The sequence below is a fragment of the Oryza sativa genome, chromosome 11, assembly GCF_034140825.1.
Source record: "Oryza sativa Japonica Group chromosome 11, ASM3414082v1".
In the NCBI taxonomy this organism is placed as follows: domain Eukaryota; kingdom Viridiplantae; phylum Streptophyta; class Magnoliopsida; order Poales; family Poaceae; genus Oryza; species Oryza sativa.
In genome coordinates this window covers 1,160,041-1,186,010 of record NC_089045.1, presented here as the reverse complement: position 1 = coordinate 1,186,010, position 25,970 = coordinate 1,160,041, and the positions used below count along the sequence as shown (strand labels likewise).

At 44.9% G+C, this 25,970-nt stretch overlaps 3 protein-coding genes across 4 annotated transcripts; 1 reads left to right on the top strand and 2 right to left on the bottom strand.

The window, feature by feature from the left end:
* Positions 1-298: 298 nt before the first annotated feature.
* LOC4349640 (probable galacturonosyltransferase 7) lies at positions 299-5,674 on the top strand. 2 transcript variants are annotated; one of them, XM_015760219.3, is made up of 9 exons: positions 299-694; positions 788-828; positions 946-1,005; positions 2,069-2,225; positions 2,335-2,387; positions 3,141-3,433; positions 3,601-3,958; positions 4,040-4,591; positions 4,753-5,674. In XM_015760219.3, exons 1-9 carry the CDS (start codon positions 559-561, stop codon positions 5,029-5,031), a joined length of 1,929 nt encoding a protein of 642 aa, XP_015615705.1. In that variant the 5' UTR covers positions 299-558; the 3' UTR covers positions 5,032-5,674. The 2 variants fall into 2 exon arrangements, with proteins under 2 accessions (XP_015615705.1, XP_015615704.1); XM_015760218.3 differs by having other exon boundaries at positions 785-828.
* Positions 5,675-11,297: 5,623 nt separating this feature from the next.
* On the bottom strand, positions 11,298-13,182 carry LOC4349639 (calcium uniporter protein 6, mitochondrial). Its single transcript, XM_015760250.3, has 2 exons — positions 12,766-13,182; positions 11,298-11,885 (listed from the first exon to the last, which is right to left on the bottom strand). Exons 1-2 carry the CDS (start codon positions 13,159-13,161, stop codon positions 11,430-11,432), a joined length of 852 nt encoding a protein of 283 aa, XP_015615736.1. The 5' UTR covers positions 13,162-13,182; the 3' UTR covers positions 11,298-11,429.
* A 5,196-nt stretch (positions 13,183-18,378) lies between these two features.
* On the bottom strand, positions 18,379-21,983 carry LOC4349638 (protein SCARECROW 1-like). Its single transcript, NM_001423138.1, has 2 exons — positions 20,279-21,983; positions 18,379-19,593 (listed from the first exon to the last, which is right to left on the bottom strand). Exons 1-2 carry the CDS (start codon positions 21,790-21,792, stop codon positions 19,152-19,154), a joined length of 1,956 nt encoding a protein of 651 aa, NP_001410067.1. The 5' UTR covers positions 21,793-21,983; the 3' UTR covers positions 18,379-19,151.
* Positions 21,984-25,970: the final 3,987 nt, after the last annotated feature.

Sequence of the window (25,970 nt, the reverse complement as noted above, 5' to 3'; positions counted from 1 at the left end):
AATAGCTTGCTTAGCTTAGGTCAGGTAGACAAACCACTTTAAAAGGAACAATGAAGATCAGCGAGACAGCGAAGGAGAGGGGACATGAGATTTCGATTTCATTAGAGAGAGAGAGAGAGAGACATACAACGTCCAAAGCAAAGCAAAAGAGGAGAAACAAACAAAAGCAAAAGAAAATAAACTAGAGAGAGAGAGAGTTTTGTGGAATCCAATCAACCAATACGCCGCTCCTCCTCTTCACTCTCCAAGCAAGCAGAGCACAAGAAAGAAAGCAGAGTGAGTGTACAAGCGCAAGAACGCGCTTTGCTCATTAACACACCACACTCCCCGAGGATGGAAGACAAGCGTCTTCTTCGTCTTCCTCGCTTGTTCTCTGCCTGCCCCTGCCTAGCTTAATGTGGAACTAACTAGGAGTATTAATTAATTCCTTCCACTAATTACCAAGCGGCAATCGGCGGCCACGGCCAGTGAGGTCACCGTCCGCTCCGACGACGACAAGCTGCCACTGCTCACTGCTCTCTCGAGTCTGGAAGCAGGCGTTGCTCGGCTTCTCTCACTATGAAGGGCCACCATTCCTTGCCGCCGTCGACGCCGCCCAAGCGCCGCTGCACTGCCCTGGCCGCCGCCGTCCCGGCGCTCGTCGTCTGCTCCATCCTCCTGCCCCTCGTCTTCCTCCTCGGTCTCCACCGCCCCGGTACCTCGCCTCGGATCTGTTCTGTACCTTACCTACATATACATGCTGCTCACCTCATCTCCTGCTTGTCTTTTTTTTCTTAACTGTCAGCAGGGCATGGATCGGAGGAGCGCGCCGCGGTTGTCATCAGCACTGTACGATTTCATCAACACATTTTTCCCCTTCCTTCTGAATTAGATACATGCTGCATTTCGAAATTACTTATTTCTTTTTTAATTCGGTGTTCTGATTTGTGCGTCATTTTAAATTAGGAATTAGGGTTTAGCAAGCACAAGCATCTGGATGGGAGAATGAAGCACAAGCTACTCAAGGTAATGCTGCTTGCTGATTCTGCCCATTGGCTGACTCATAATTCTTAGTCATCTGGATTTTTTTTTTTTTTTGAGGGAAGGCTCGCGCCCAGCTTTACTGAAGAATTTTTCCAATTTGACATTCTGTCCTGCCAATTGGAAGATTTGTGTGACTCTGGAGTAAGAACTGACCTTCTGAATATAAATTCCCAAATTTCCAGGCGGGTTTTATGGGTAGGTTTCTGTAGTATAAGAAAAAACAAGACGGCATCGGTTCATGCACTCTGCGTGTGTGTGCAGTGTGCTTGCTGACGCTTTACTGCGTTCTGCCTTGCTTAGCAGGGGTACTCACTCTACACTGTAAGCCAGGGCTTTGTTGCTATTCTCGTATTGCCACCCCAAAATTGTTCTTTGCCAATGTCACTGACAAATGGACTTGGACTGTTGCTGCTGTGAGCAACATTTCTGCTGAACTGCACATCTTTCCATTTCAACTGGTCATATTTCTCTTGTGTTTTTCTTTTCGGCCTTACATTATTGCTTTGCTTTCCTCCTAACTGCTGTTGTCACACCTAATTTTCAATTAACATGTTGTTGTGAAAAATATATCTACTAATTTACCCTGCGGTACTTGCGTGTAAATGTATATGTCCCGTGACTCATGTAACTAAAAACTGCTCTACAGCACTGCAGCAGACTCCCAAATGGGGCTTAGGTCGAATACTATCACAGTATGCCTCTACAGCTATAGTATATTTGTTATTCGTGCCTGGTATCGTGCAACTGGGCTTTGGGAGTGGCACTGAGGGAGGCTTGGGTACGCCATGTTAGGGGTGTAACATATGCATTAGTAGTTTTGTACTAAATGTATTGTGTTACAAATTAATATCAAGTAGATGAATCAGCTCGTATGCGATATGGTTTACACTGCTGCCTAAACTTATTTTGAATGTGCACTGCTATTGAAATGAATCACCCATGCCATTTTGATATTTGCTTGGTTACAATAATCTTTAAGAGCTTGCTCCACTGACCTCTCAAATGATTCCTATTATTTTGGCTAATCTCCTTTTCGTGAAACCAGGATGTTTCTAGAAAGAAAATTCCTGGATCTGATGGGATTTTGGATGAGAAATCTGGTAGTAGATCAAAGTCCAAGAGTGTTTCTACCAAATCAAAAGAAAAGCTCAAGGGTGTTTTCTCTTTAGTTCAGCTAAAAAATGAGACCAGAAAAAACAAAGGTAAGAAATGTCAGATCAGATTTTGCAGAGTGTTACTGCATTTACTTTGTAAAACAAGAACTGTAAGATACCACCAGCATCCATTTTATAGTATCCAATGTTATTTCAGAACTTCATACACAAAGAAGATACCAGTTAAAGGACTTATCCTGGAGATCAAAGGTAAGAAATAGTTTCTATGCTTATTTGCAATCTTAGGATTTTAATATATGTGCATTTCATTGGTTTGGAGTAACCAACGGATTATTCTTGTCTGTGAGCACAGTTAGTTATAATGTTTGTACTTCTTGCTATGATAAGTTGATTAGTAATGGGATTTTACAGTCAATGGGATCTTCAGGAAGACAGATAGTGAATGTAAAATATTTGAGTAGGAACATTTTTTTTTATTTCCAGTGTGGCTTCAGTAATAATGTATACATTTGTGTTGATTAAAAGTGCAATAATTTTGTACTATACAGTTGACTTGTCCTTTTGGCCATATTTCACACCTTAAAAATTGCTTCTTAGATGTCTCACTGTTGCCAGTACTTTCAATCAGTTAAGAATGCACATACTTGACATAGTTTGCAGCACAGTATAGAACTGAATTTTCCTCTGAAACTTAGTTGGTTGCCCATTTTTTTCGCTGTTACAAGTTTATTCTATGGCTCAGAACCACTGAATAATTTTGTATTACTCTGCAAATCTTGTACACACATGTTTGGTGCTTCTGTTTGTTAATGCTTTGGCAAATCACAACTGCATTATGGACATAATGATACATTAGAAAAGGCTTTTTCAAATTTCAGATTTTTTTCCCTTGGTATAAATGAATTTGAAGACAATAGTAGCACAATAACCTGATAGGTGTTTGTGTACGATGGATGCCCTTTCCTTTTTCTGCCACAAGGCTCTGAATCTGTTCTGTGACAGGATACTACTATTGATAAGAAAGAGAACCAAGACCAAGAAGTCGAGCATGAGAACCCCAGATCCTGTGAACTTGAATATGGTAGCTACTGCCTCTGGTCTGTTGAGTATAAGGAAGTGATGAAAGATTTTATTGTGAAGAGGCTTAAGGATCAACTTTTCATGGCAAGAGCTCACTATCCTAGTATTGCAAAGCTGAAGAACCAGGAAACATTTACACGTGAACTGAAACAAAACATCCAAGAGCATGAACGCATGCTCAGTGACACCATTGCAGATGCTGATCTTCCACCATTGTGAGTCCGATCTTAGTAATCAAATCTATATCTTCTGCTTTGTTTGTAAAAAAAAAAAACTTGTACAATTAAACTTCATAACAAATTATATGAGAAATAGCAATGTCAGGACTGCTTCTTTTGTTATAATATTTGACCTTATTTACATTCTTTTTATACCTTTTCAGTTTTGCAAAGAAGCTAGAGAAAATGGAGCGCACAATTGAAAGAGCCAAGTCTTGTGAAGTCGGCTGCACAAGTGTTGAACGGAAACTTAGGCAGCTACTTGATATAACTGAAGATGAAGCTTATTTCCATACAAGGCAGAGTGCATTTCTCTATCATCTTGGGGTACAAACTATGCCAAAAACTCACCATTGCTTGAACATGAGATTGACAGTAGAATATTTCAAATCAACGTCTATTCATACGGTCCAGTCAAACAAGCAGAAACTTGAAGACCCCACCTTCCATCACTATGTGATATTCTCCAAGAATGTGCTTGCAGTTTCGACTACAATTAATTCAACGGTTATGAACTCCAAGGTATTTCCAACTGATTGAAAAACTTATGACCAATGAGTAATCCTTCTCAGTTCTAACTTGTGTCCTCTTGACACATTTCAGGATTCTGGTAGCATTGTTTTCCATTTGTTCACCGATTCACAAAATTTTTATGCGATGAAGCATTGGTTTGACAGAAATATGTATTTGGAAGCAACTGTACATGTAACTGACATTGAGGATCACCAGAAGCTCTCTAAGGATGTTGATTTTCATGATATGAAACTGTTACGACCTGCTGAGGAATTCCGTGTCACGTTCCGTAATCATTATCAATCTTTCCAGAAGCAAATGAAAACTGAGTACATTTCTACTTTTGGCCATTCACATTTCCTCCTGCCTGACCTTCTTCCTAGCTTGAATAGAGTTGTAGTTCTAGATGATGATTTGATTGTCCAGAAAGACTTGTCATCTCTGTGGAACCTCAATATGGGAGGTAAAGTGGTGGGAGCTATTCAGTTCTGTGAAGTTAAATTAGGACAATTGAAGGCTTACACCGAGGAACGTAATTTTGGCACCAATTCATGTGTGTGGTTATCTGGTCTGAATGTTGTTGAACTGAAAAAATGGAGGGATCTCCACATTACCAGTCGGTATGATCAATTGCTTCAAAAGGTTAGTACTCCTATCCCTAAGATCTTACATTCGATTGTAACTTTTATCATAGAAAATATCTGAATTCCTTTCTAGTAGCCCTGGTTATCCTTCCACAATTTCATTTATTAATTGTGTCCCAATAAGAGCAGTATTCTCATGCACTGCCTTTGTCTTTGTAGTTGCAAAAGGACAGTGTGACATCATTTCCACTTAAAGTACTTCCCATAAGCTTACTTGTCTTTCAAGATTTGATATATCCTTTGGAAGATTCATGGGTCCAATCAGGTCTTGGACATGATTATGGAGTTAGTCAAACCGATATAAAAAGGTCTGTTACTCTACACTACAATGGTGTCATGAAACCTTGGCTTGATTTGGGCATACATGATTACAAGGGCTACTGGAGGAAATATATGACCAACGGGGAAAGGTTTATGACAGAATGCAATATACATTAATAACAGACTAACAGTGACATGAGATTCACTACATTCTACATTTCTGGGATTTTGGAGCAACAGAACTTTCGGGAACAAAGAGGGTTAGAGTGAGATGAAATCTGATGCAGCATTATAATGAATTGAGTATAGTAAGGGTGGCATGGTGGCACTACATTAATTCCAAAATGGAGATAGGATGAAATGTTTTTGTGCCAGATTTTAAGCAATACTTCATAGTAGCTAAAGATGGTAGCAGGCCACCAGCATGATACCTTTGAAGTAGATCCCTGGTTAACAATGGTGTATGTTGATTCCTTCACCTGTTACACGATTTGGATGGATCTTCTTCACATTTACCACTTTGGGATTGCAAAAGAGCAGTTCCCTGGTGGTTATTTTTTCGTATAAATTCTTTCATGTGTATCTTTGCTCGTTGTATAAGAGCTATACTGTATAACTTGAGTGTTCACTAGCATGGCATGTACAGATGTAGAATGCCTCAACCCGCAAGTATTGGGTGATTCTTTCTTTCTTCTTCAAGGCCTATGTACCATGTCACACCAATGTCTAAGTTTTGAGATCTTTGCATTTTGTACATCGGAAGGATTCTTGTATCATCAGTTTGATAAAAGATAGTACATAGAGCTAAAACAGCTTCAACGTCCAAGCATTGCAAAACCAGAATAGCGTGATTGCATACTGCAGGCTCATCTACCTTTACATTTTGTCTTCAGCACTCAGGACATCCTGTAAAGGTCACTCATTCACATATGCCTGTTTGGTACAGCTCCAACTCCTAAATTTAGCTTCAGGAGTTGGGTCTGTAGTGGAGTTGTGGAGCTGTCTAAACCTAGCTCCACAATTCTAGTTCATTTTGTGAGAAAGCTCCACTCCTAGTTTTGGTGGAGCTGAAACTGTTTGACTGAGCTCCAGCTCCAGGAGGGGTGGAGCTAGTGCTGAGCTGTGCCAAATAGACCTCAGGCCATCGTTGATTGTAGCAAAATATAACATTAGTAAGGTTTTATTCGGTTTATTTTTGGTATGACAACCAAAGCAATAGCATGAAAGAATTTTGGTTTTGATGCCAAAATTATGTGCCCTACCAAATTTTTGGCAATTTGAATAGTTCTTTGGTTAGTTTTGGTTTGCTAAAAAAATGCCAATAATAACACATAGGTTGCCAAAAAAAATGGCTTTGGCACTACCAAAATTTTTTCTAGGTTTTGATATTTTCCATATTAATTTTGACATGGTAGCAACCAAAACGCTGAACAAAAAAAGAAGACCAGGGCACACACTACAAGATTCATCCCAGCCTCCCGCTGTATAGTAGGTGAGGTGAAATATATGTACTCCCTCCGTCCCATCATTTTAAGTACAGTCATAGTTTTCCGCGTCCAACTTTGATCGTCTGTCTTATTTAATTTTTTTTTAAAAAAATAAAAACATAAGTCATAAGTAAATTACTATTCATATTTTATCATCTCATAACAAGAAAAATACTAATTTAAAAAAATTATAAATAAGACGGACGATCAAAGTTGAGCACGAAAACTTTGATAATAGCTAATGACACTCGATGGTTCAGTATAATAATACAGATACATCGATGGTTGAGGAGATCGTCAATAGCTAATGACACTCGATGGTTCAGATCGCTAATAATTAATTAATGACAGTTTGCAGCATCATACAGACATCGATCAGTTTCAACTAGAGGTCGTCGGAGTCAACGTAGCCCTTGGTCCGCAGCTGCTCACGGGCGTTGGCCTGCATCCGGCGGATGAGTTGAGAGCTGGTGTTGAGAGCCTGCACGACGTTGGTCGATCTCCTTCAGCTCCGGGGAATCATCGCGGATCACCGGAAGAGGAACCGGCGCCCTCGGCACCATCGACAGCAGGTGGTGCACCCGTTCCATCGGCATCCTCTTCTTCTTCACAGCCTCCTCCTTCTTCATCTTCTTGGCGGCCTTCTCCTCCGATGGCGTCGCCTCCTTGGAGCACCTCTTCAGCTCATTTGTCATCGCCACACATCGATCTTCTTCTCTTCCCTTTAATTCCTCCTCCTCCGACGGCGTCGCCTTGTTGGGTATTGGAATCGATTTTGTGAATTGGTGGACACGAGCTGAGCTAGCGATGCTGGTCTGCATTTATATATGCATCACTATACCTGGGGGAGGCAAAACAAGTAGGATTCGAGTCCAATTGGCCGGATCGATCGGCGTTCGGTCTCTTAATCGGATCGGACGAGTTGGCTAGACGACGCCGATGCACGGATCGGAGGAGGGCGTCGTGCGGGAGTCAATCGGATGACGTAAATATAATCCGCAAATTAAACCTAGTACGTATTTTTGGTCGTCGTCGTCGTAATAAAATCTGTTTACAGATATATACAGATGCTACTAATCAGTAATAAAATATGCTTCCACACCACCGAAGAAGCAAATCATCGTAATGTCATGCTCATCTACATTATATTACTAATACAGTTAGGAGAGATCGATGGTGATACTTGAATTGAGGTAGCTAGGTATGGAGGGCCTAGCTAGCTAGGCTGTTGAGGCCGGCATGTCGGCGACGGATTTGGTGACCCAGCGCTCGACGTAGCCCTTGGTCCGGAGCTCCTCGCGGGCCCTGGCCTGCGCCCGGAGGATGACTTGGTTGTTGGAGTTGAGGAGCAGCACGGTGTGGGCGAGGAGATCCTCCATCTCGTTGACGTCGGGATCGTCGCACCGTGGTCTGTCGCGAGGAGGAAACGGCCTCGGCACGAACGACAGCAGCCGCTCCACCTCTTCCCTCGTCAGCCTCTCCTTCACCTTCACCTTCATCTTCTTGGCCGCCGCCCTCCGCGTTGGAGCACCTCTTCAGCCCTAGCCTCGCCCCCTCCTGTATCATCAGATCACTAAATTCGCCAGCCATATCGCTCGCTCGACGCCTCGATCTCAATCTCAATTTGATTTGGGGATCGATGCAGAGGGGTGGTTCTAGCTAGGGATCACCGGCGGCTAAGGCTTCTCTCTCTATTTTATCTCGTGAGTACGCGTTCCGACTTCCGAATCAGAAACATATTAGAACACACGTTCATAATTATGTTGGGCCGCACAAGGGCCGGGCAAGATAACATTGGTAGCACATATCAATTACGGAGTAGTATTAGACCATGTTTCTTTCAGCTTGGATTATTATAATCTAGATTATTGAGTCAGATTACTATAAGCTAGATTGTTATAATCTGCAGTAGAATAAACGGTTAGTTGTTTCTTTCCTAGATTATTAGAGCCTAGATTATTGGGTTTGCAAGTCTAAAAAGAGAGTGGGGTGGCATGGTGGATAATTTTTCACTCAATAATCTGGAAAAACCTCACCTAAATGAGCTTATCAGATTATAATAAGCTGGGCTCCAGATTATAATAACTTAATTCAATAAGTTGTCTGTTTCTTCCAGCTTACTCCCAATAATCTGGATTATAATAATCCCAAGCTGAAAGAAACAGGGCCTTAATCTCTATTAACTTTTTTTTTATTTTGGTCGGATCAAATTAATCGCCACGTACGGCCCCCACTTGAACACTGAATTAATCATCGCCCCTATTTCTCTCGTGATACACCTCCTACTTTGTGCCTAATATCAGGGCCACATGCCAGTGGGGACGATTATTTATTTCCTACCATATAAATAATCTCGGTAAGTTAATTAATATGTACTGCATGGACTACTATATATTAGAAAACTCAAATTATCTCCCTTGAAAAAGATATCCCCTTATTTTTACATGTAACTTAAATTTAAGGGGATATCCCCTCGAGAGGAAAAAAATCCACTTCCATATACATGTATATTAGCATGCATGCTTGCAGATGAAGATCTCTGTGTGTAGTGTAAAGTGCTATGTCACGTATCCAACCATGCAGGTAATTAAGCAAAAGGATTGATTAATTTCCTAGCTAGCTAGCGGCGGCGAGATCTCGCATCCCCGGCCGGCCCCGTAGAGAGTGTTAATTTCCTACTACATGCGTGTGCCCCTTGTTAATTTACGTACATGAAACACGAGAAATTCGCTCTTAATTTCCGGATTACTACAATATATACGGGATCCTAATCTCACTGGTGTAAATTAAGAAAGCCTTTTAATTATTTGGAGCGACATATATCAAATCCCTCGTTTACGCATACATGCATGGATACATGCTATATTTCCTAAGTTAATTCCTTGATTGCATGCATGTGCATCACTCTGTATCATTATATATTCAAACGCGCGCTGATTGGCTCGATCATTAGCTCCATTATTCCTAGCTAGCTAGTACATACATTTCTCCTTCAGCTATAGCTACAGTGTCAGCCGGCCGAGATATGGGCGACAGCTTGTCTTGTCAGAGGAACACCGACGACGACGCCGCTCCGCCGCCGCCGCTGGTGCCCGTCGGCGGCCAGCAGCAGCCGGAGTACATGAGTAGTGAGCAGGTGAGGACGAGGAGAGGCCAGCCAAGCAGCAGAAACCGGGGCGTGGGCGTGGCAGATGAATATCAAACACGACGAGGTGTTGATGATAATGTTGGCGTTCCCATCAGTTCACAGCCCCCTACGCTGCGTCCTCAAAATTTTATGAGGTTTTGCGCTACCTGCAACCGCACACTTAGTCCACAGATGAACGTCTACATCTTCAGGTACCTAACCTAGCTGATTAATTAATTTGTTGATGACAATTGATAAACCTTCTTTTTCTTTGATAAATGATAATAGCTTTGTATACATGCACGGTTTAGTTAATTAATTTTCTAATCTCCATACATAATTAACTTGTACACATGCTACTAATTATGATCACTTTTACTTATTTAGGTGAAATCAATTTATATAACTTTTCATCCGTGGTTGGTACTAGTGTATTTTGTTTTTATAGATAGGGAAGATTTTTATTTGTTTGACATGCACGTGCGAATTCTTTTTTTAGAAAAAGAATTAAATTATTGTTGAACAATTGTAATATACTATTGTACAATGATGAGGTGGATTGAAAACTTCACATCCTTTTATGCCTCTCTTTTTTAATTATAAGATGTTGTAACAGGGGAGAGAGCGCTTTCTGCAGCCCGGAATGTCGGCAAGTACAAATGGACGCCTATGCTCGCATACAGGATATAATTAATTCTTGAACTTGTGCAAGGGGTGATCATCATATTTAATAACGAAGACAGAATAATGCAATTTAATTCCAAGCCATATTTAGAGAAACTGATACCCTTATTTGTAATATGCATGTATCCATCCCTTCTTAAAGTTCTAGAAGGATATCCATGAATGTTCAAGCCTTTACGATCTCATCGTCTACTGTTAGCTATATGGTTAGTGAATGCTTCATGCAATCAGTGTACATCGGTCTTACCTATCTAGGTTACCCACACAGTAAACCGAAGTGTGCTGTCTATATGCATGTAATGCTACTCTTATTTATATGATATGGTTGTTATTTAGATGTGCCCTTTAACTATGTTTAAATTGGCGACCTTTTTGAGGTACTTGATTACCTCTAGATTCAAATAAAATATCATTGCCCCAATATCAATCGACCTAATTTGCATTGTATAAATGTGTATGAATCATATAAAAAATCACAAATATAATGTGTAAGGAATGTATCAAAAGAAACTACGATTATAAATGCAAGCCACCGGATGAAGTGAAAGAAATTGTTGGGGTATGGTCTTAATTATTATACCAAACTGTAAGCATTTGCGTTAATTTTTTGTATAGAACATGTGAGCTGGTCACCATACGACACCTTTGAAGTAGGCTGCAGTTTACCAGTTACCAGGGTGTTATGTTGAATACTTCACCTGTTCAACTGCACGTTTGGGTTTGCAAAGGTGCAGTTCCTTGCAAGTTGTCATTTTATTCATCCAATTCTTTACCAATGGCAAGCCTGGCTATTTTTCGGTGCGTTGACATCTTTATAGGCAGAAAAACGATGTTTGTTTTGCTCTTTGGCATCAAAATGGCATCTTTATGTCCTGCATATTCCAATATGTTTTTGTTTGCAAGGAATTTAAGCACTCAGATGGCAACACTGCTTGTGCCTTGTCCCCTTTCACTATAAGCAGGGCATTGTGGCTTTTGGATTGCTCTAATAACACATCTTGTGTAAAAATTTCATACGGTAGATAAGAACGCCTAAATCTGAAAGCTCACATTTATCTCCAGTAAGGATCAAGCTAAATCTGTAAGTGGTTTCTGATTTCTGTGAATATAAATCGTTTCCATTTATCTACAGTAAGTATGCAAGCTTTTGTTAGGTTGATGTTGTTTTTTTTTATAAATGCCCCTTCAATGACTTGATCATGTGTTTTTTTCTATCAATTCTACAAGTAAAGAGTACATTATCAAGTAACAACAGTAGAGACAATCCAATCCTGGTGTTACAAGTCATGAAACTTAGAACTATGGGAATAATGACCTTCCAGAGGACACTTGCAATGCTTCTGCAACTCGAGGTACTTTGCCATATCAAAACTATTCTTGGCACAAAGCTTTCTGTGTCTTGACAAATACAACCTTTCCATGAAGTCCTCATATGTTGGATCCCTTGAGGTAATGAGGAAATATGCGTAACCAACGAGCAGGCCAGATGCAGTTGTGAAGAAGGCAATTGGCTCCATCACATCCCATGAAAATTCCCAGAAAGTAAGGCGGAAGAAGAGCCCAACTTGGCACATGAAGAAACCTAGTCCAGACCACAGGATGCGCCGGACTTGCTTGTGCGCCAGCTTGTCGATCTCTTCCTTCTTCTCCTGGAGCTTCTTCAGCTCTTCTTTTCTTGAATCGTTCTCCGGTGAGAGTGCAAGCGGAACAGCTCTTCTAACAAGCTCAACCACCTAAAAATTGTCAAAAAAAAAGGCTTCAGTTTAATAGCACAAGTGTCACCGAGTTCTAAAAATTGATCAGGCAATTAGGCAGAATTATCACTTCTATACAGTGAAAAGGAAAAACTCCCCATGTCCCCCTGTCAGAAATGAACAAAAGAGAAAAAGGAATCATCGAGAGAAATGATACACGAAATGATGACGTAAATTGCATTAAGATAAGCTTTAAGCTTTGGTGGATGTAGTGTCCATAACTCAAGGAATAAAGTTACAAATTGTGTCAAGGCTGGATCCTGATATGGTATAAGTGGCATAAAAGACAACTACAAAACAAATTCCAGTATTTTACTTTTCCTTGCTTGCTTGGAGTGTTGTATGGTCTTTCTTATGACCAGGGTAGGTGAAGAAGATATCGTTGGAAACTGGAAACATCTTGGTTTTACCACATTGTGAATGGTCATAGCCCAATCTCATTTCTACTGTTTCTGATAAAATCCTGTCTCTACACCTTGATCCAATGCTTCATCCGCCGCATGAATAGCAACTAACTTTGAACAAAACTTCATTTGTTGTTATTTTGTTGGTATCCAATTCGATCAACTTGAATTGTGCATGTCCATTTCGATTATCCATTTCAGGAACACTACTAACATTGCAGGTCAGAGAAAATGGGTGCTTATATAGGAGCATTTGAATCTCCAATGGGCTAAAAACAATTGCAGTAGTGGTCACTACAGGAGTAAAATTCTCTTGAGGCAGTCAATCATTTGGGGGCAAAGCAAAAGGGCCCATTCCAATTGGAATCCAGATCCTCATTCTAAAGGGAGTTGCAAATCAAGAACTGAAGCATGCAAGTACAGGGAGAATGGGGATAATTAGGGAGAAATGTCACCTTCTCGGGGTGGAGGTAGGCCTTGTCGCGGAACAGCAGCACGACGCCGGCCTCGTCCATGGCCCGGGCGAGCGCCTCCGCGTCACGCCGCGTGCGCGCCGCGCCGGCCTCGACGCAGGCGTCCAGGAGCTCCCCGTACCCGACCACCTCCTCCCGCCCGTCCCTCAGCCGCCGCTTGAGCGCCTCCACGCCCACCAGCCGCACCAGCCTCCGCGCCTCCGCCGCCGTCACCTCCGCCTCGGCCTCCGTGGGCCGCGACGACGGCGGATGCGGAGGCGGGGAGAAGAGGCGCACGTGGCGGAGCGCGCAGGCCGCCCCTGTGGCGGTTGCCGGAGAGGGAGGAGGATGCGCGGCGCGGCGGAGGAGGAGGAGGTGGTAGGCGGCCGCGCGCCACATGGTTGGTTGCCGAATGAGGCCGGCCTCCGGCGACGGCGTGGTAGTAGACTTGTATACTACTCCGTAGTAAATGGGCCGGAAGTGGACTGGACTGGACAGAGACCCTTCCTCTCGTTTTCCTTTCCTTTTCAGTTTTTATTTCCTTTTTCTACGTGCTAGTAAAATCTTGACCTTCTCTTCTCTTTTTTTCCTTTTTTCTTTTTGAGGATGTCGCCATCGCCAACGTGCTGGTGTGATCTTTACTTTGGAAACTGATGACTTGGGAGCAAGGACAAGAATCAAGAAAAGGATGTGCCGTTACTTTTCCTTGTATGCTGTTGTGGGGCCTGTTCACTTTGATGCCAAAAAAAACCTTACCAAATTTTAGCATTGCCTATCAAAATTTTGACAACTATGTCAAAATTTTGGTAGGATTTCTTATATAGTTACCAAAATTTGGCAGCAAACTAAATATAGCCACTTTTTTTTTGGCAACTTTACCAAAATTTGGTAAGGTTGAAAATGGCATCAAAATGAACAGGCCCGTGATGTTGTCCATTCTTGCGAGGTTGCATAGAGAATTCCAATTTGCAAATACATCACCAACTGAAATTTATGGGGATGAACAAGACTTTTCTTTGGTGAAAGAATGCACCTTGTGCTACCAACTAAGTTGCTCATCCTTGTGCATCTTCATACCTTGTGCTCTTACTCAGTGTATTTAGTACATGTTTAGAAGGGCTTTTACTTCTAAATATAACTACTGAAAGTGGAGTTTGGAGCAGAATTATGGAGCATCCACACCGTCTCTCTAGTTCTTTTTTAGGATCACTCTAACCCATTTTTATTTTAGACTTTAGCCTTAGAAAAAAAAGTGAAGTTGGAGTCCAATCAAACACAACCTTATCCTTATCAAACTTAATTCGTGTCTTCGGAAAAAGTGAAGCCCAAGGTTAAGCCCAATCAAATAGATCCTTGTTCTTATCAAACATTATTCGTTGATCCATTTGTATCTTACATTACATTACTCTTCTTAAACTTGATTGGATTATAAGGCCTATATAACTTTGATACGCTGCCTCCTCCACACACGAGGCATCTATTAAGCCCACCTCCATTATTGTGGCCACCGCCATCTCCGAACTCCACATGCGACACTCGGTGAGATTAGGCTTCATGTCGTGGAAGGACCTGCCACGTGACCAGTGGTGGAAGCACTTGAGAAAGACGGTGTGACCGTGGAAGCAAAGCTTGACGGCTTTTGGGTACCACACAATGGAGTTGTTTAGGAGGACCATATGAATTCATCGTGTAGATCATCAACCTCGCCCGTGGAGAGAGGGTGGAGAGGAGAGAAGGGAGTGGTAGAGAAGGAAGAATAAAATTAGTCACCAACATGTAGACCCAATGTATATATTTTTTTTTATTTTTTTTCAATGACTAGGCTACCACGTCAAAAAAACCACCCTCAAAAACGATACCCGGTTTTACGGTTGAGGGATGCGATTTGACCGAGGGCAAGAGCACAAGGGAGGTGAAATAGACATACTCCAAGTGTAAGATTGCGCAAGTATGTGAAGGCCATAGCGGGCCTGGATATGGCACAAAAGGTCAAGCCCAATTACTAGCAAAAGTGAGTTTGTACTCTCCTGTTTCCTTCACTTATATTCCAGTTTTCAGTTTTAACGCATGCCACATTTATCCTCATGGCTGTCATCAGTGAACCATGGGTGCATGTACACGCATGGGTTAGCTTGAGTGCTCCACTTCTGATGAAGTGTGAATTTGGTCAGAATCGTCAAAAATGCATGTGTGACTGCAAACCTTCACCTTACGCAGTATTGTTAGCGAATTCCACAGGCACTGTACGTACTTTTCCTGCTACTGCTGAGTGCTGATCAGCTAACAGTTGTATCCAATGTAACTTCCATTTTTACGCTTGCATAGTTACTGTGAAATACTAGCATGAATGTATGTCAGGTTGCCAGATCAGCGGATAACAGAGTACGGGAAGGCATGGCAGGAGAGACTGCAGTGTACAGTAAGCAGTACTCCGTACTGGTCTCCGGCGAGTGAGGCAGGAGTAGGCAAGGTTTACTACCAAAATGAATACCTTCACCCAACTCCTCTGAATTCTGCTCATCATTTCCCCCAATTAATATTGCTACCAACTAACATACAGACAGACAGCAGAAACAAGAAAGCCGAATTCCATCCTCCAATCATCCCCGTCTGCAAATAGGATTAAGCTTGATCAGGCAATGTACCCTTCCAGCATTCAGGCCAGCAGTGAGAAGATAAAAGAAGAGTGAGAAGAGCAGCGGGCTACAGATTTGTAGCCAGCTGCAGTACGGACTCCAAGATACATGTGTGTATGATTGGTGGGACCACAGAATTTAATAGTGTAGTATATATTTATAGGTAATTATTGTATGAATAGTCTACTAAGTTGACTATATATGATTTGGAGCCAGCAGCTGGCTATACTATAAACTTCTGAGGACCAATGTCATTAAAAATCAGACCACGAGCATTGTTGACTGAAAACTGTAAAAAATGAGGCGAGTTTCAGTCTGCAGTTGGTGCTGTCCCTGCAACTGATTGTAGAGCTCATTTGTTAAGCCCGTCCGTCAAATAGACAGCTTCAGATCAAAGTATGCAGACCAATTTCTGAGGCATTTGGTCTTGTCATCGCGGAGTGGTAGCAACAAACAGGTCGTCCGGCGGGGCCATCGTTCACTTCAGTCAGAAATGCTGAAATGATTTTATCTGACGCTGTAGCTTGGGAGACGATCTTTACCATGGCTAGCATATTAACAGCGATCCGAAAAATCAGGATCACAATCATCATTAATAGCGATCCAAACCCTCGAGAGAGACCTCGCCGCCGCTGTGGTGGTCGTCGTCCATGGCTGTCGCGAGCCCACACTGTGCCACTGCCGCCCATCGCATCCGGATGCGATGGCGAATTGGCGATGGCTCAACAGGCGACGCCCGATGGCCATGAGATGCGATGTGTGCGTGTCAGCTTCTTGCTCTTGTGTATGTGAACCCAGCCCAGGAAGGGATCGTCAGCTCAGCAATGGCGAAACTGTAAAGTCTGCAGTAGCTGTTCTTGTTTCTTTTTTTATTTTTCCAATTTTCTCTTCTCTTTCCAGCTTCTGCTTGTTGATCGAGTCATCAACTGAACCCAAGACAGAGCAGACTGTTGTAAGCATGGCATTGGCACTGGCACGAGAGAGACGTGCGCTGCAGTGCTTGTGCAACACTGGGCATTGCAGGCAGAGAGCACAGCACAGTAGTAACTCCCTACTGTACACTGCAAATTACCAGGGCCAATTTACAAACCAAAATGAATGCATTCACCCACTCCTGAGTCCTGCTCATCCTCTCCTTTCCGCCATTAATAATGCTACCAACAAACAAACAATCAATCAGACAACATAAAGAAGAAGAAGAAAGCCCACACAGTTCCATTCCACAATTTTTTCACCATCTGATATTATGGTATCATATGACAGACACTTCATCAAGGCAAAGCAGTCCTCCCAACACCCCAGGTCCACAATGTGATAAGCCAGGAGCAACTGTGTTGTAGGTATGTTTGCTTGGCTGTTTGCTCTCTCTCTCTCTCTCTTTCTCAGTCTCACACACATCACATTCACACAGTGTGCAATTTGATTTGGTTTGTTGCTCCATGATTGGGGAATATTCAGGACCATGGCACTGCATGTTCCTTTGCCCCACTCATACAATCATCATCCCCCATTTAATTCATTCATTCTAAGTAACTCTATCAGCAACCAGTTTCAGAAGAAATGCTCAACTAATAATCACTGTACTCTCTTCTGGCAAGAGTCCTTGCAAATTACCCTTTATAACTAAAAGCATCAGGGAGTAGAGGGAAGTTAACCATCACATCAGGTGGTGAAGAACATCAAACGCAAAGAGAGTGCCCTTCTCTTTCCTGCGATGGATTGAAGATGTTCAACAACCACTTCCTGACTATCATCATCATTCCCCAAACTATAGCTAGCAACCCCCTTTTCTGCAACTCCAAGGCTGCATTGCACTGCACTGCACAAGCCAAAGGGGGTTAGAGAGGTCAGTGTCTTTCCAAGCTGACCTCGTGCCAGTAGCTCCCCACACTAGCACAAGAGAACAAGAGACAACAGGCCCCTCTGCTGATAGAAAAGGACTAGTCCTTCTCCTTGGGGGCAATGGCAATGCTGGGCCCTGGGGACAAGAAAAGATTGGGCCCTTTGCTTGCTTGCTTGGACCCTTGAAGCCTTGCAGGAGAGAGAACATGAGAAAGAGGGAAGCTTTTGTAGTAGTAGCAGTAGAAGAAAGAAGCCAATGCCATGCATCACCCCATCATGGCAAGCAGGCAAAGGTGGTCTAAAGGCATTGTTGGGAAACAAATTTATAGCCTGCCTTCTCTCCCCACTCTGCCTGCCCCCAATCCCAATCCCTCTCTCACTCCACAACACCATAATGAGTGTAAAGTAGAAGCAAGTGATTCATTTGAGGGTAATTGCATCATCAGGTGGATCTATGTTCCAACCCTTGAATGAAAGTGATGTTCAAGATTGCCACATTGGCACATAACCAACTTTGGAAATGTGACTAGGAAGCTAAATCAGTTACTACTACTTCTAATAGTGAAATATGGCATTGGTTGGTTGGAAATGCAGGTGTGCCCAGTGCCAAAAACTGCCAATCTTTAGCAAAGTAAACAAAGTATCAATGTGTAGTAATCTGGCAGTGAATAAACAGCAATCATTCAGACATACTACTATTTTGCATAAAGCGGGTAGGCCAATAAGACGCAAACAAATGGTAGACAACACCAGCATTAGAAGGAAAAAAAAAACATGCGAAACTACTTAGGAATGTTACTAACTCAAGGCAAATCCCAACCAAAACATTCGTGATGATATTGTAATGAAGAAAATATGCAAGACAACGACATCCAGGTAAACAATGCCCAAGAAGCCTGTTTGGCTTAGGTTAGCCGGGAACAAAAAATAAATAGCAAAACTAGTGGAGTGGGATTTCTTGATGGGGATAGTCAAATAAGAAAATCACCAGAATCTCAATCGTGGAACGTAACCTTTGTGATAAAGAAACATGGAACCAAGCTGATCATACAAAATGGCTATACTGGCCGAAGTGTCCAGGAAGCAAGACTTTTAACAAGCTAATAACCATCACGGACGGAAAGGTGAAAATGATGTTAAAAAGTAAAACCATGTATATCCAGTAGATGCCGGATACAGGAATAAGTGAATTACATAATAAGATTATTGTAATGCAAAAATGTTAGAAAAGTGATACACCAATGTCTAAATGAGCAGTGTAGGTCAGTGGTTTCAAATATTTCAGAAGAAAAGAATTAGCAGGATTTAGATGGCATGAATTAAAACCACTAACATCCTGACTTTCTAGTACACAACTCATGTGCTACCCATCATTAGTTCATTGCTGATAATTTGGCATTCAGATCAACCCTAAGTCATTTTCTGGAGAAAATTAGGAACATTAACTTAAATGTACATGTAAATTCTCATAGTAGATGGACACTAACAATATTATTTGGTGATCATTGACAATGCTACACTATCAACAATCTAATTGAGCTCACTAACCACCAGATATTTCATTTTGTGATCAATGATCATACGATAAGAACTGCATCTCTAATGTCAGTAAGGATCCTTTTGCGTGTTCCCCCAAAACAATGTCAGCAAGGATTAAGCACTACAAAATTGCAAAATAAACTAAACTGGACAGAATGGTTAACTGGAGCATGAACAGAATAAAAGCTAAAGCTAAGCTGCACATCAGTAACTACCACCGTGTGGAGATCTGGCAATTAGTGATCAGAATTTTTTTTATTTTTCTTTTCTCAGAATTGACCAAATTGAGCAGCTAAAAGAAGCAAAAGGACTAGGTAATTGCACCTAAGTAAGATCAAGTGATACTTCAGCTCTATAAATTCCCCCTCAGTACTAACGTCCCGAAGCCTGAATTGGGCGCCAAGCAGAGGCAGTGAGAAGGCACAGATCCTTCCATCCAAGCTTCAGGGCGCCATTCTCCTCAATGAGCGTGTACCCATCGGAAGGGAACATCCCAAGCAGCAGCACGGCCTGAGCAGCGGCACTTCCAGCAAGCGACGACACACGGAAGCCCGACTGCGCAAGCTTCTCGCGCCAGCTCCCAAACTTAACATCGCCGGTGCGTGCTGGACCGCCCACGGCTAGCACATTGCGGATCTCCCGTGACAAGAGTTGTTGCTCCACGACATGCCGCTCCGGGCTATCCTCGCTGTAACTCGCATCAAGCGAGTCGAACAGTGCCGAATAGTAGTGGATGGCCTCCACAAAACGTGCCAGGAAGGAGCCTGAGTGGCTCAGATCCTGCTCCACCATTGTTACAACCTTTGGCGCCAACCTGATTTGTGCGGTCCACAGAGTCAAGATCAGTACACAAATTTATTATGATTCTGTTCGACAAGAATGACTCAACCAGCAACATTTAGAACTATAAATGATAACAATAAGTTCTCAAGGACACCTAAATTGGTTGCCTTGCCTTCATGGTTTTTGCAAGTACAGTGGGACATATCTATTGCAGTCCACTACTATATGTGAATCTAGTATGAACTGTGCATAGATTGCAGCCATTTCAATTTAATAATCAACATTGGTGGCACTTAGAACTAGAAAGCTGAGACCTTTTGGCATGAAAAGTTGGTCATGATGATAAGAACTTTTAGCTCGTTCATAGTGATCCGCAAACCAAATGGAGGAGAAATCTTTCCCACTTCTCGGATCACCAAAGACCATGGAGAAGCTTGATACCACAGAACCACTAGAAAGTTGCAACCTTTTTAAGCCTAAAAAGTTAGCCATAATGACATACTTTTAGGGCTCCAAAACGCAAATTTTTTTTACTCTTCCTTAATCATCCTATGGACTATGGTGATCTAGGGCTAGTACTACAAACCACTGATGTGATGATGCATAGATAGATATACTAGTAGGTCACAATGTCAATGGGAAATATAGGGTGTAAAGTGGCCATGATTCCGGGGGGTCCCGAGTTGACAAGGGAAGAAAGAAGAAAAGTGTAGTACCTCTGGATGAGCCAGAGCGTGTTGGAGTCGGAGCCGGTGACATCGTAGAGGGAGTGGCGCAGCCAGTGGACGGCGACGGCCTCGCGGCGCGTGACGCCTAGCTTCTCCGGGTCAAGATTCCCGGCCTTGTCAGCCACCGGGCAGAACTCGAATGGCAATCCCAGCGTGTCCGCGAAGTCCGATAGCCTCTTCCCCGTCGCCTCCAGCGCCTCCATGGACGCCCCCAGCCCGGTCAGCCTCACCCTCGGCGGCCCCCCCGGCCTCGACGCCAGGATGTGGAACAGCCCCGGCCATTGGAGCCCCTGCATGATGTCCAGGTCGATGATGTGCACCCTCTCCTCCCTCTCGAACGCCTCCTGGATCGCCTGGTTCGCCGTGAAGTGCGAGAACTTCACGAACGGGCTGATGCCGTTGAACACCTGGAACGCCGCGGCGACGCGCCCGTGGAGACGCGCCGCCGCCGGGGACGGGTTGGGGAGCGGCGCGTACAGCCCCAGGCACGAGCTCACCAGCCGCGCCGACATGGCCTCCGCGAAGTAGGCGGCGACGCGCTGCGTGGATGTGCCGAACGGCGTGGCAAGCTCCGCGATCTCCAGCAGCGCGCGGTGCGCCTCGTCGAGGTTGTCCGCGTTCACCGACTCCGCGCACTGGAGCAGCAGCGTCAGCAGGTGGAGGCCCTCCTCGTCGCGCTGCTTCCGCCGCTGCTCCTCCTTCCGCTCCTTGGCGGCCGCGGCAGCGGCGGCGGTTTCCTCCGCGGTGGGGGGCTTCGGCGACTGCGGCTGGTTGGGCTCCTGCTCCTGACACTGAGGCTCGCGGCGCCGCTTGTCGGGCTGCGGCGGCGGAGGGGGAGGAAGCGCGGCGACCGACGTGGGGGGTGGCGGTGGCGCCGTGGCGTCGGGAGGGAGGAGAGCAGGATGCGACGGCGGCGGCGGCGGCGGCGGCGCAGGGTCGGAGGTGAGGAGAGAGCGGAGGCGGAGCTCGAGGATGGACGCGAGGTCGGGGTTACAAGGTCGGATGATCTCACGCACGTTGTGGATGAGCTGCGCGACGGAGACCGCGGCGCCGCTGCTGGCGATGATGTCACGGATGATACCATCCACCCAAGCCGTACTAGGCGGCCCACCCTCACCCGCCGCCACCTGCTGCTGCGGCGGCGGCGGCGCGGGCGCGGCGAGGTCCATGTCCGTGTGGTGGAACGCCGGGAGCTGCGTGGGCAGCGCGGGGAGCTGCGCGCTGGCAGACGACGGCGCCGCGGCGGCCGTGACATCGGACAGGTCGCCGGTGACATGGCGGCGCGGCGGTGGCAGGTCCATGTCGGAGGCGGGGCGCTTGCGGACCATGGCGGCGGCGAGGTGGTGTTGTTCTTGGTGGTCTAGGTAGAGGAGGAGATGGTGGTCGGAGGGGAGAGGAGGCAGCAAGGAGGTGATGGCATGAGAGGAGGAGGAGGGAGAATAAGAGGAGTGGGTGGCGGAGGAGGAAGAGGAGGGGAAGAGGAGGAGGGAGGAGGAGCCCATCTACAAACGCCAAGGGGAAGCGGCCGCGAGCATGGCGAGCGGACGGGCGCGCGCGGGAGGCCTAACGCTTGTGTTGGGTGGAATTTTTATGGGATTTGGCGCGGCGCAAGCGAGGCGATGGCGCGAAGGGGGAAGCGGAGTAAAGAGGAAGAGGCCGAGAGGAGGAGACCAAGAGGGAGAGGTTAGCAGGAGCATATCACGAGATTGTGTGAGGGGTAATTTATGGGGGAAGAGAGGCAACGGCAAGCAGTCTACTGGACTAGTACCAGCGTGTCATTTGCCCTTGGGCTCCGTGTATCCTTTCTTTTTCGTTTTCTTTTTCACCTTTCCCATGGTTGATTACTCGGACCGATGTTTGTCCCTGTTGTAATGTTCACACTTAACATGTAATAATGGCTTCGTCAATATCATGTGTACTGTGTACAAGTTTCACACTACAGGTAAAAACTGAAAACTTTGTAAAACTAACCTCCAAAAATCAATTGTAGGAGTAGCTCTTTGAATCAAATAATTTATATAGAAAATTTATAGGATTTAATTTCTATAGAAAATTTTTCTAATTGGCCATTAGATTTAAAAGATTAAAGTTTTTCCAAATCCTATGGAATGACTCATTGTACGTGGATTTTGGAGGAAACTTGAAGCATCTCCAACAGCTTCTCCATCTGACTCTCTAAGTTAAATTTTGGTAACTTCAGCAGAAAATAGCACTCCAACAGACTCTCTACTCAGATGGCCAAGTTAAATTACTGGCCAAACTCCTCTCCCAACTGGCCAAATTTAGAGCATCTCCAACAGCATCTCTAAATTTGACTCTCCAAATACCCATATAGCTAACTCTCCATTTGATTTGGGTAATCAAACTAGGTGTTGACTCCAACATCCTCTCCATTTACATCTCCAAAATAACAAAGGGATCCACATGTCAGCCTCTATTGCTTTCTTCTTGTTCTTCTTTCTCTTCCTCAATCTCTTCTCCCTCCTCATTGAGGCATCCCCATGCGAGGCGGATGGCGACGGCGGCGGCGGCTCCCCGCGCGCGAGGCGGACAGCGATGGCGGCGGCGGATCCCCGCACGCGCGAGGCGGACGGCTGAGGCGACGGCGGCGGCGGCTCCTCGCGCGCGCGAGGTGGACGGCGACAGCGGCGGCGGATCCCCGCGCGCGCGAGGCGGATGGCTGAGGCGACGGCGGCGGCGGCTCCTCCCGTGTGCGAGGCGGGCGGCGGCGGCGGCTCCCGCATGCGAGGCGCACGGCGGCGGGGGCGGCAGCTCATCCCGCGCGCGAGTCGGACGACGGCGGCGGCGGCAGCTCCTCGCGCGCGCGAGGCGGACGGTGGCGGCGGCGGCAACTCCCGCGCGCGAGTCGGATGGCGACGACGGCGGCGGCTCCTCGCGCACGCGAGGCAGACAGCGCCGGCGGCGGTGGATCCCCCGCGCGCGAGGCGGACAACGGCGAAGGAGACAAAGACAGTGGCGTCGAGTGGCGACCTCGGCAGCGTCGACGACGACGAGGCGGCCTCGGCAGCAGAGGGCAACCGGCGGCGGTTTCAACAGTAGATAATGGGGCACCGGCAATGGACGATGACGCGGCGGCCTCTGCAGCAAACGAAGGTGGGCCCGATAGGGGACGGCAACGGCGGAGAGGGCGGCGCCGGCGGAGAGGTGCCGGCGCGCTGGGGAGTGGAGAAGCGGAGGAGGAACGCGGCGGAGAGAGACTGCGGGATGGGATGGGAGGGGGAAAAGGCGTGGGACCCACGTTTGGCTAGGCCATTTTGGCTGGCCAAATTTGGCCAGCGGGAGTAGTACTTTGGCCAGCCGGATGGCTTGGCCATCCGGTTAGCCAGTCTATTGGAGCACGATTTTGATCCAAAATTGCTAAAATTTGGCTTAGAGAGTGGAGTAAGGGGGCTGTTGGAGATGCTCTTAGCCATCCAAACAGACTAGCCAAATGTGGGCCTCACCATCTCTCTCATATCTCACGCCATCCTCCCTCTCTCTCCGTACCCGTGTGGCCGTGCCCGCCATCACGCCTTCGTCGTCCCCAGGCCGCGCCCCGTCGCCGTCGTCGTCGCCCCTAGGCTGCCGCCGCCCTCTGTGCTGCCTCTGCCACGCGCCGCCCCACCGCCGCTACGGGAGGCTTAGATAGCGCCTACCTCTCCGCTCGTCGCGGCTGTCGCCCTGCCTCCGCCCGCCCTACCGCGGCCTTTGCTGGTCACAGCCGCCGGCCTTTGCTCGCCTTCGCCAGCCCCGCCGCTCATCGCAGCCGTCGCCCCGCCTCAGCCCGCCCCGCCGCTCGCTGATCCGCCGCCCGTCGCCCCACTTCCGCCCGTCGCCCCGTCTCCACCGATCGGCACGCAAGTCGTCGTCGCCGTCGCCGCACCGAGGTAGTAGGCGCCGTCGCCGCACCGAGGTAGGTGCGCCAGTGGGGAAGGGGAAGTAGTACTGGAGGGAGAAGGGAGATGTAGTATGGCCATGGGTGGGATAAAAAAACAGGATGGAAGAAGGTTTGTTGAGGTTGACATATGGGTCCCATTTGTCATTGACTTGTAATGGAGATAATAGATGGAGATGTTGTTGGAGTAAACAAGAGTTTGACTTGCTAAATTAGATGGAGAGTTGGCCAAATAGACATTTGGAGAGTCAGAGTTGGAGAGGCTGTTGGAGATGCTCTTACAGCAAGAGCTCAAACTTCTTGAGAAATTTCCTTTTGAGTCTATCTCTCATCTGATTCCTATATTTTTCCTACGGTGCGTTTTTCTTATGGTCCAATCAAACGATCATTCATATGTTTTACAATTCTTTGTTTTACATTTGCATTACTGTCAAAATCCTATATTTTTTTATTCCTCCGTTTTTTAGCCATACGATTCAAAAGGCCTAAACATTTGGCATTCTTCTCCTCAAACATTTAGGGGACTGCTAGGAACATAGAATTAAAATATCATGACACCTTAAATCCAGATAAATAAAAAAAACATAGAAAACTATGGAACAGTTTGGACGAAGCACAGGAAAACACACATGATTTAAAATAGAGAGGTGCCTCCCATAAAAAAACATGCAATCCATATGAACTTCAAAGGAACCCAGAGACCCAATCATTCGTACCAAGGAGCCTCATAAGAATTTTTCTAATGAGATTTAAATACTTTGAAATTTCACTTTTTTCATGTGTTCAAAAGGAGCTCTGAAAGAAAAAAATAGAAAAAAAATAAGAAATGGATTGATTCTAGTGAATTTTCAGTAAACTCCTCGGTCCAAAGGAGTTTTAAAAAATGTTCATGTTTCCCCTTAAAAACCCCCTTTCACACCTCGTCCATTTCATTTAAAATTGACCAGTTGAACTGATCAACAAACCAGATGAACTACATCAGCTTCTTGATTTTATTTATTTATTTATGTAGTACTCTCTTACTTTTACATTTAAAATGTAATATGTTATAGTCTTATCCTAAGTCAAAATTCTATAAGTTTAATCATGTTTTGAAAAAATATAGCAATATTTTTTTATACCAAGTAAATATATTATAAAAATATATTCAATAGTGGATTTAATTAACTATTTGGTGTTGTAGGTGTTACTGCTAAATTCTATAAATTTAATTTTTAAACTTTTAACTTATAACAAAACCAAAACATCCCACATTCTAAAGCGGGGATTTCCGTGTGATTCACCCGTCACTAAACGCCAAATATTACCCCTTGACCGTTGATGGAGTAGTTGAGCTTGATGACCCTAGCAGCTTACCAGTATTTTCTTTTTATCTTTGGACTACTTAAAAACTCTACTTCCTTCGTCTCAAAATATAGCTACCTAGTACTGAATGTAACATCATCACCTAGTACTATGAATTTGGACGTGATGTCACATACCGTACTAGATAGCTATATTTTTGGACGGAGTTAGTACTACACTAGTAGTGCCTAGAATTAAGCTCTATGACTATGAGTGACATGAGCACAAGCATATGTACTCTATAGCATATTTTCTTTGTCCCAAAATAAGTTTCTCAATGCAACTATTTTTCATTTTATCTACTCTCATTGTATTTTTTTTATTTTCTAAAAATAAACTTATTTTGAAATAAATAAAATAGGTTAATAATAATAATCTAATTTTAATTTAAGACGGAGGGAGTTGATAATACAGATACGGGAGAAGCTTGTCATGCGAATG

Bases quoted from the DNA above. Each gene is read 5' to 3' on its own strand.
- LOC4349640 (XM_015760218.3), top strand. From the start codon at position 559: ATGAAGGGCCACCATTCCTTGCCGCCGTCGACGCCGCCCAAGCGCCGC. The intron at 2,226-2,334 runs GTAAGAAATGTC...ATGTTATTTCAG, and splicing joins TGAGACCAGAAAAAACAAAG to AACTTCATACACAAAGAAGA. The intron at 3,959-4,039 runs GTATTTCCAACT...GACACATTTCAG, and splicing joins CAACGGTTATGAACTCCAAG to GATTCTGGTAGCATTGTTTT.
- LOC4349639 (XM_015760250.3), bottom strand. From the start codon at position 13,161: ATGTGGCGCGCGGCCGCCTACCACCTCCTCCTCCTCCGCCGCGCCGCG. The intron at 11,886-12,765 runs GTGACATTTCTC...GACAATTTTTAG, and splicing joins CCTACCTCCACCCCGAGAAG to GTGGTTGAGCTTGTTAGAAG.
- LOC4349638 (NM_001423138.1), bottom strand. From the start codon at position 21,792: ATGGGCTCCTCCTCCCTCCTCCTCTTCCCCTCCTCTTCCTCCTCCGCC. The intron at 19,594-20,278 runs GTACTACACTTT...CGCACAAATCAG, and splicing joins ACGCTCTGGCTCATCCAGAG to GTTGGCGCCAAAGGTTGTAA.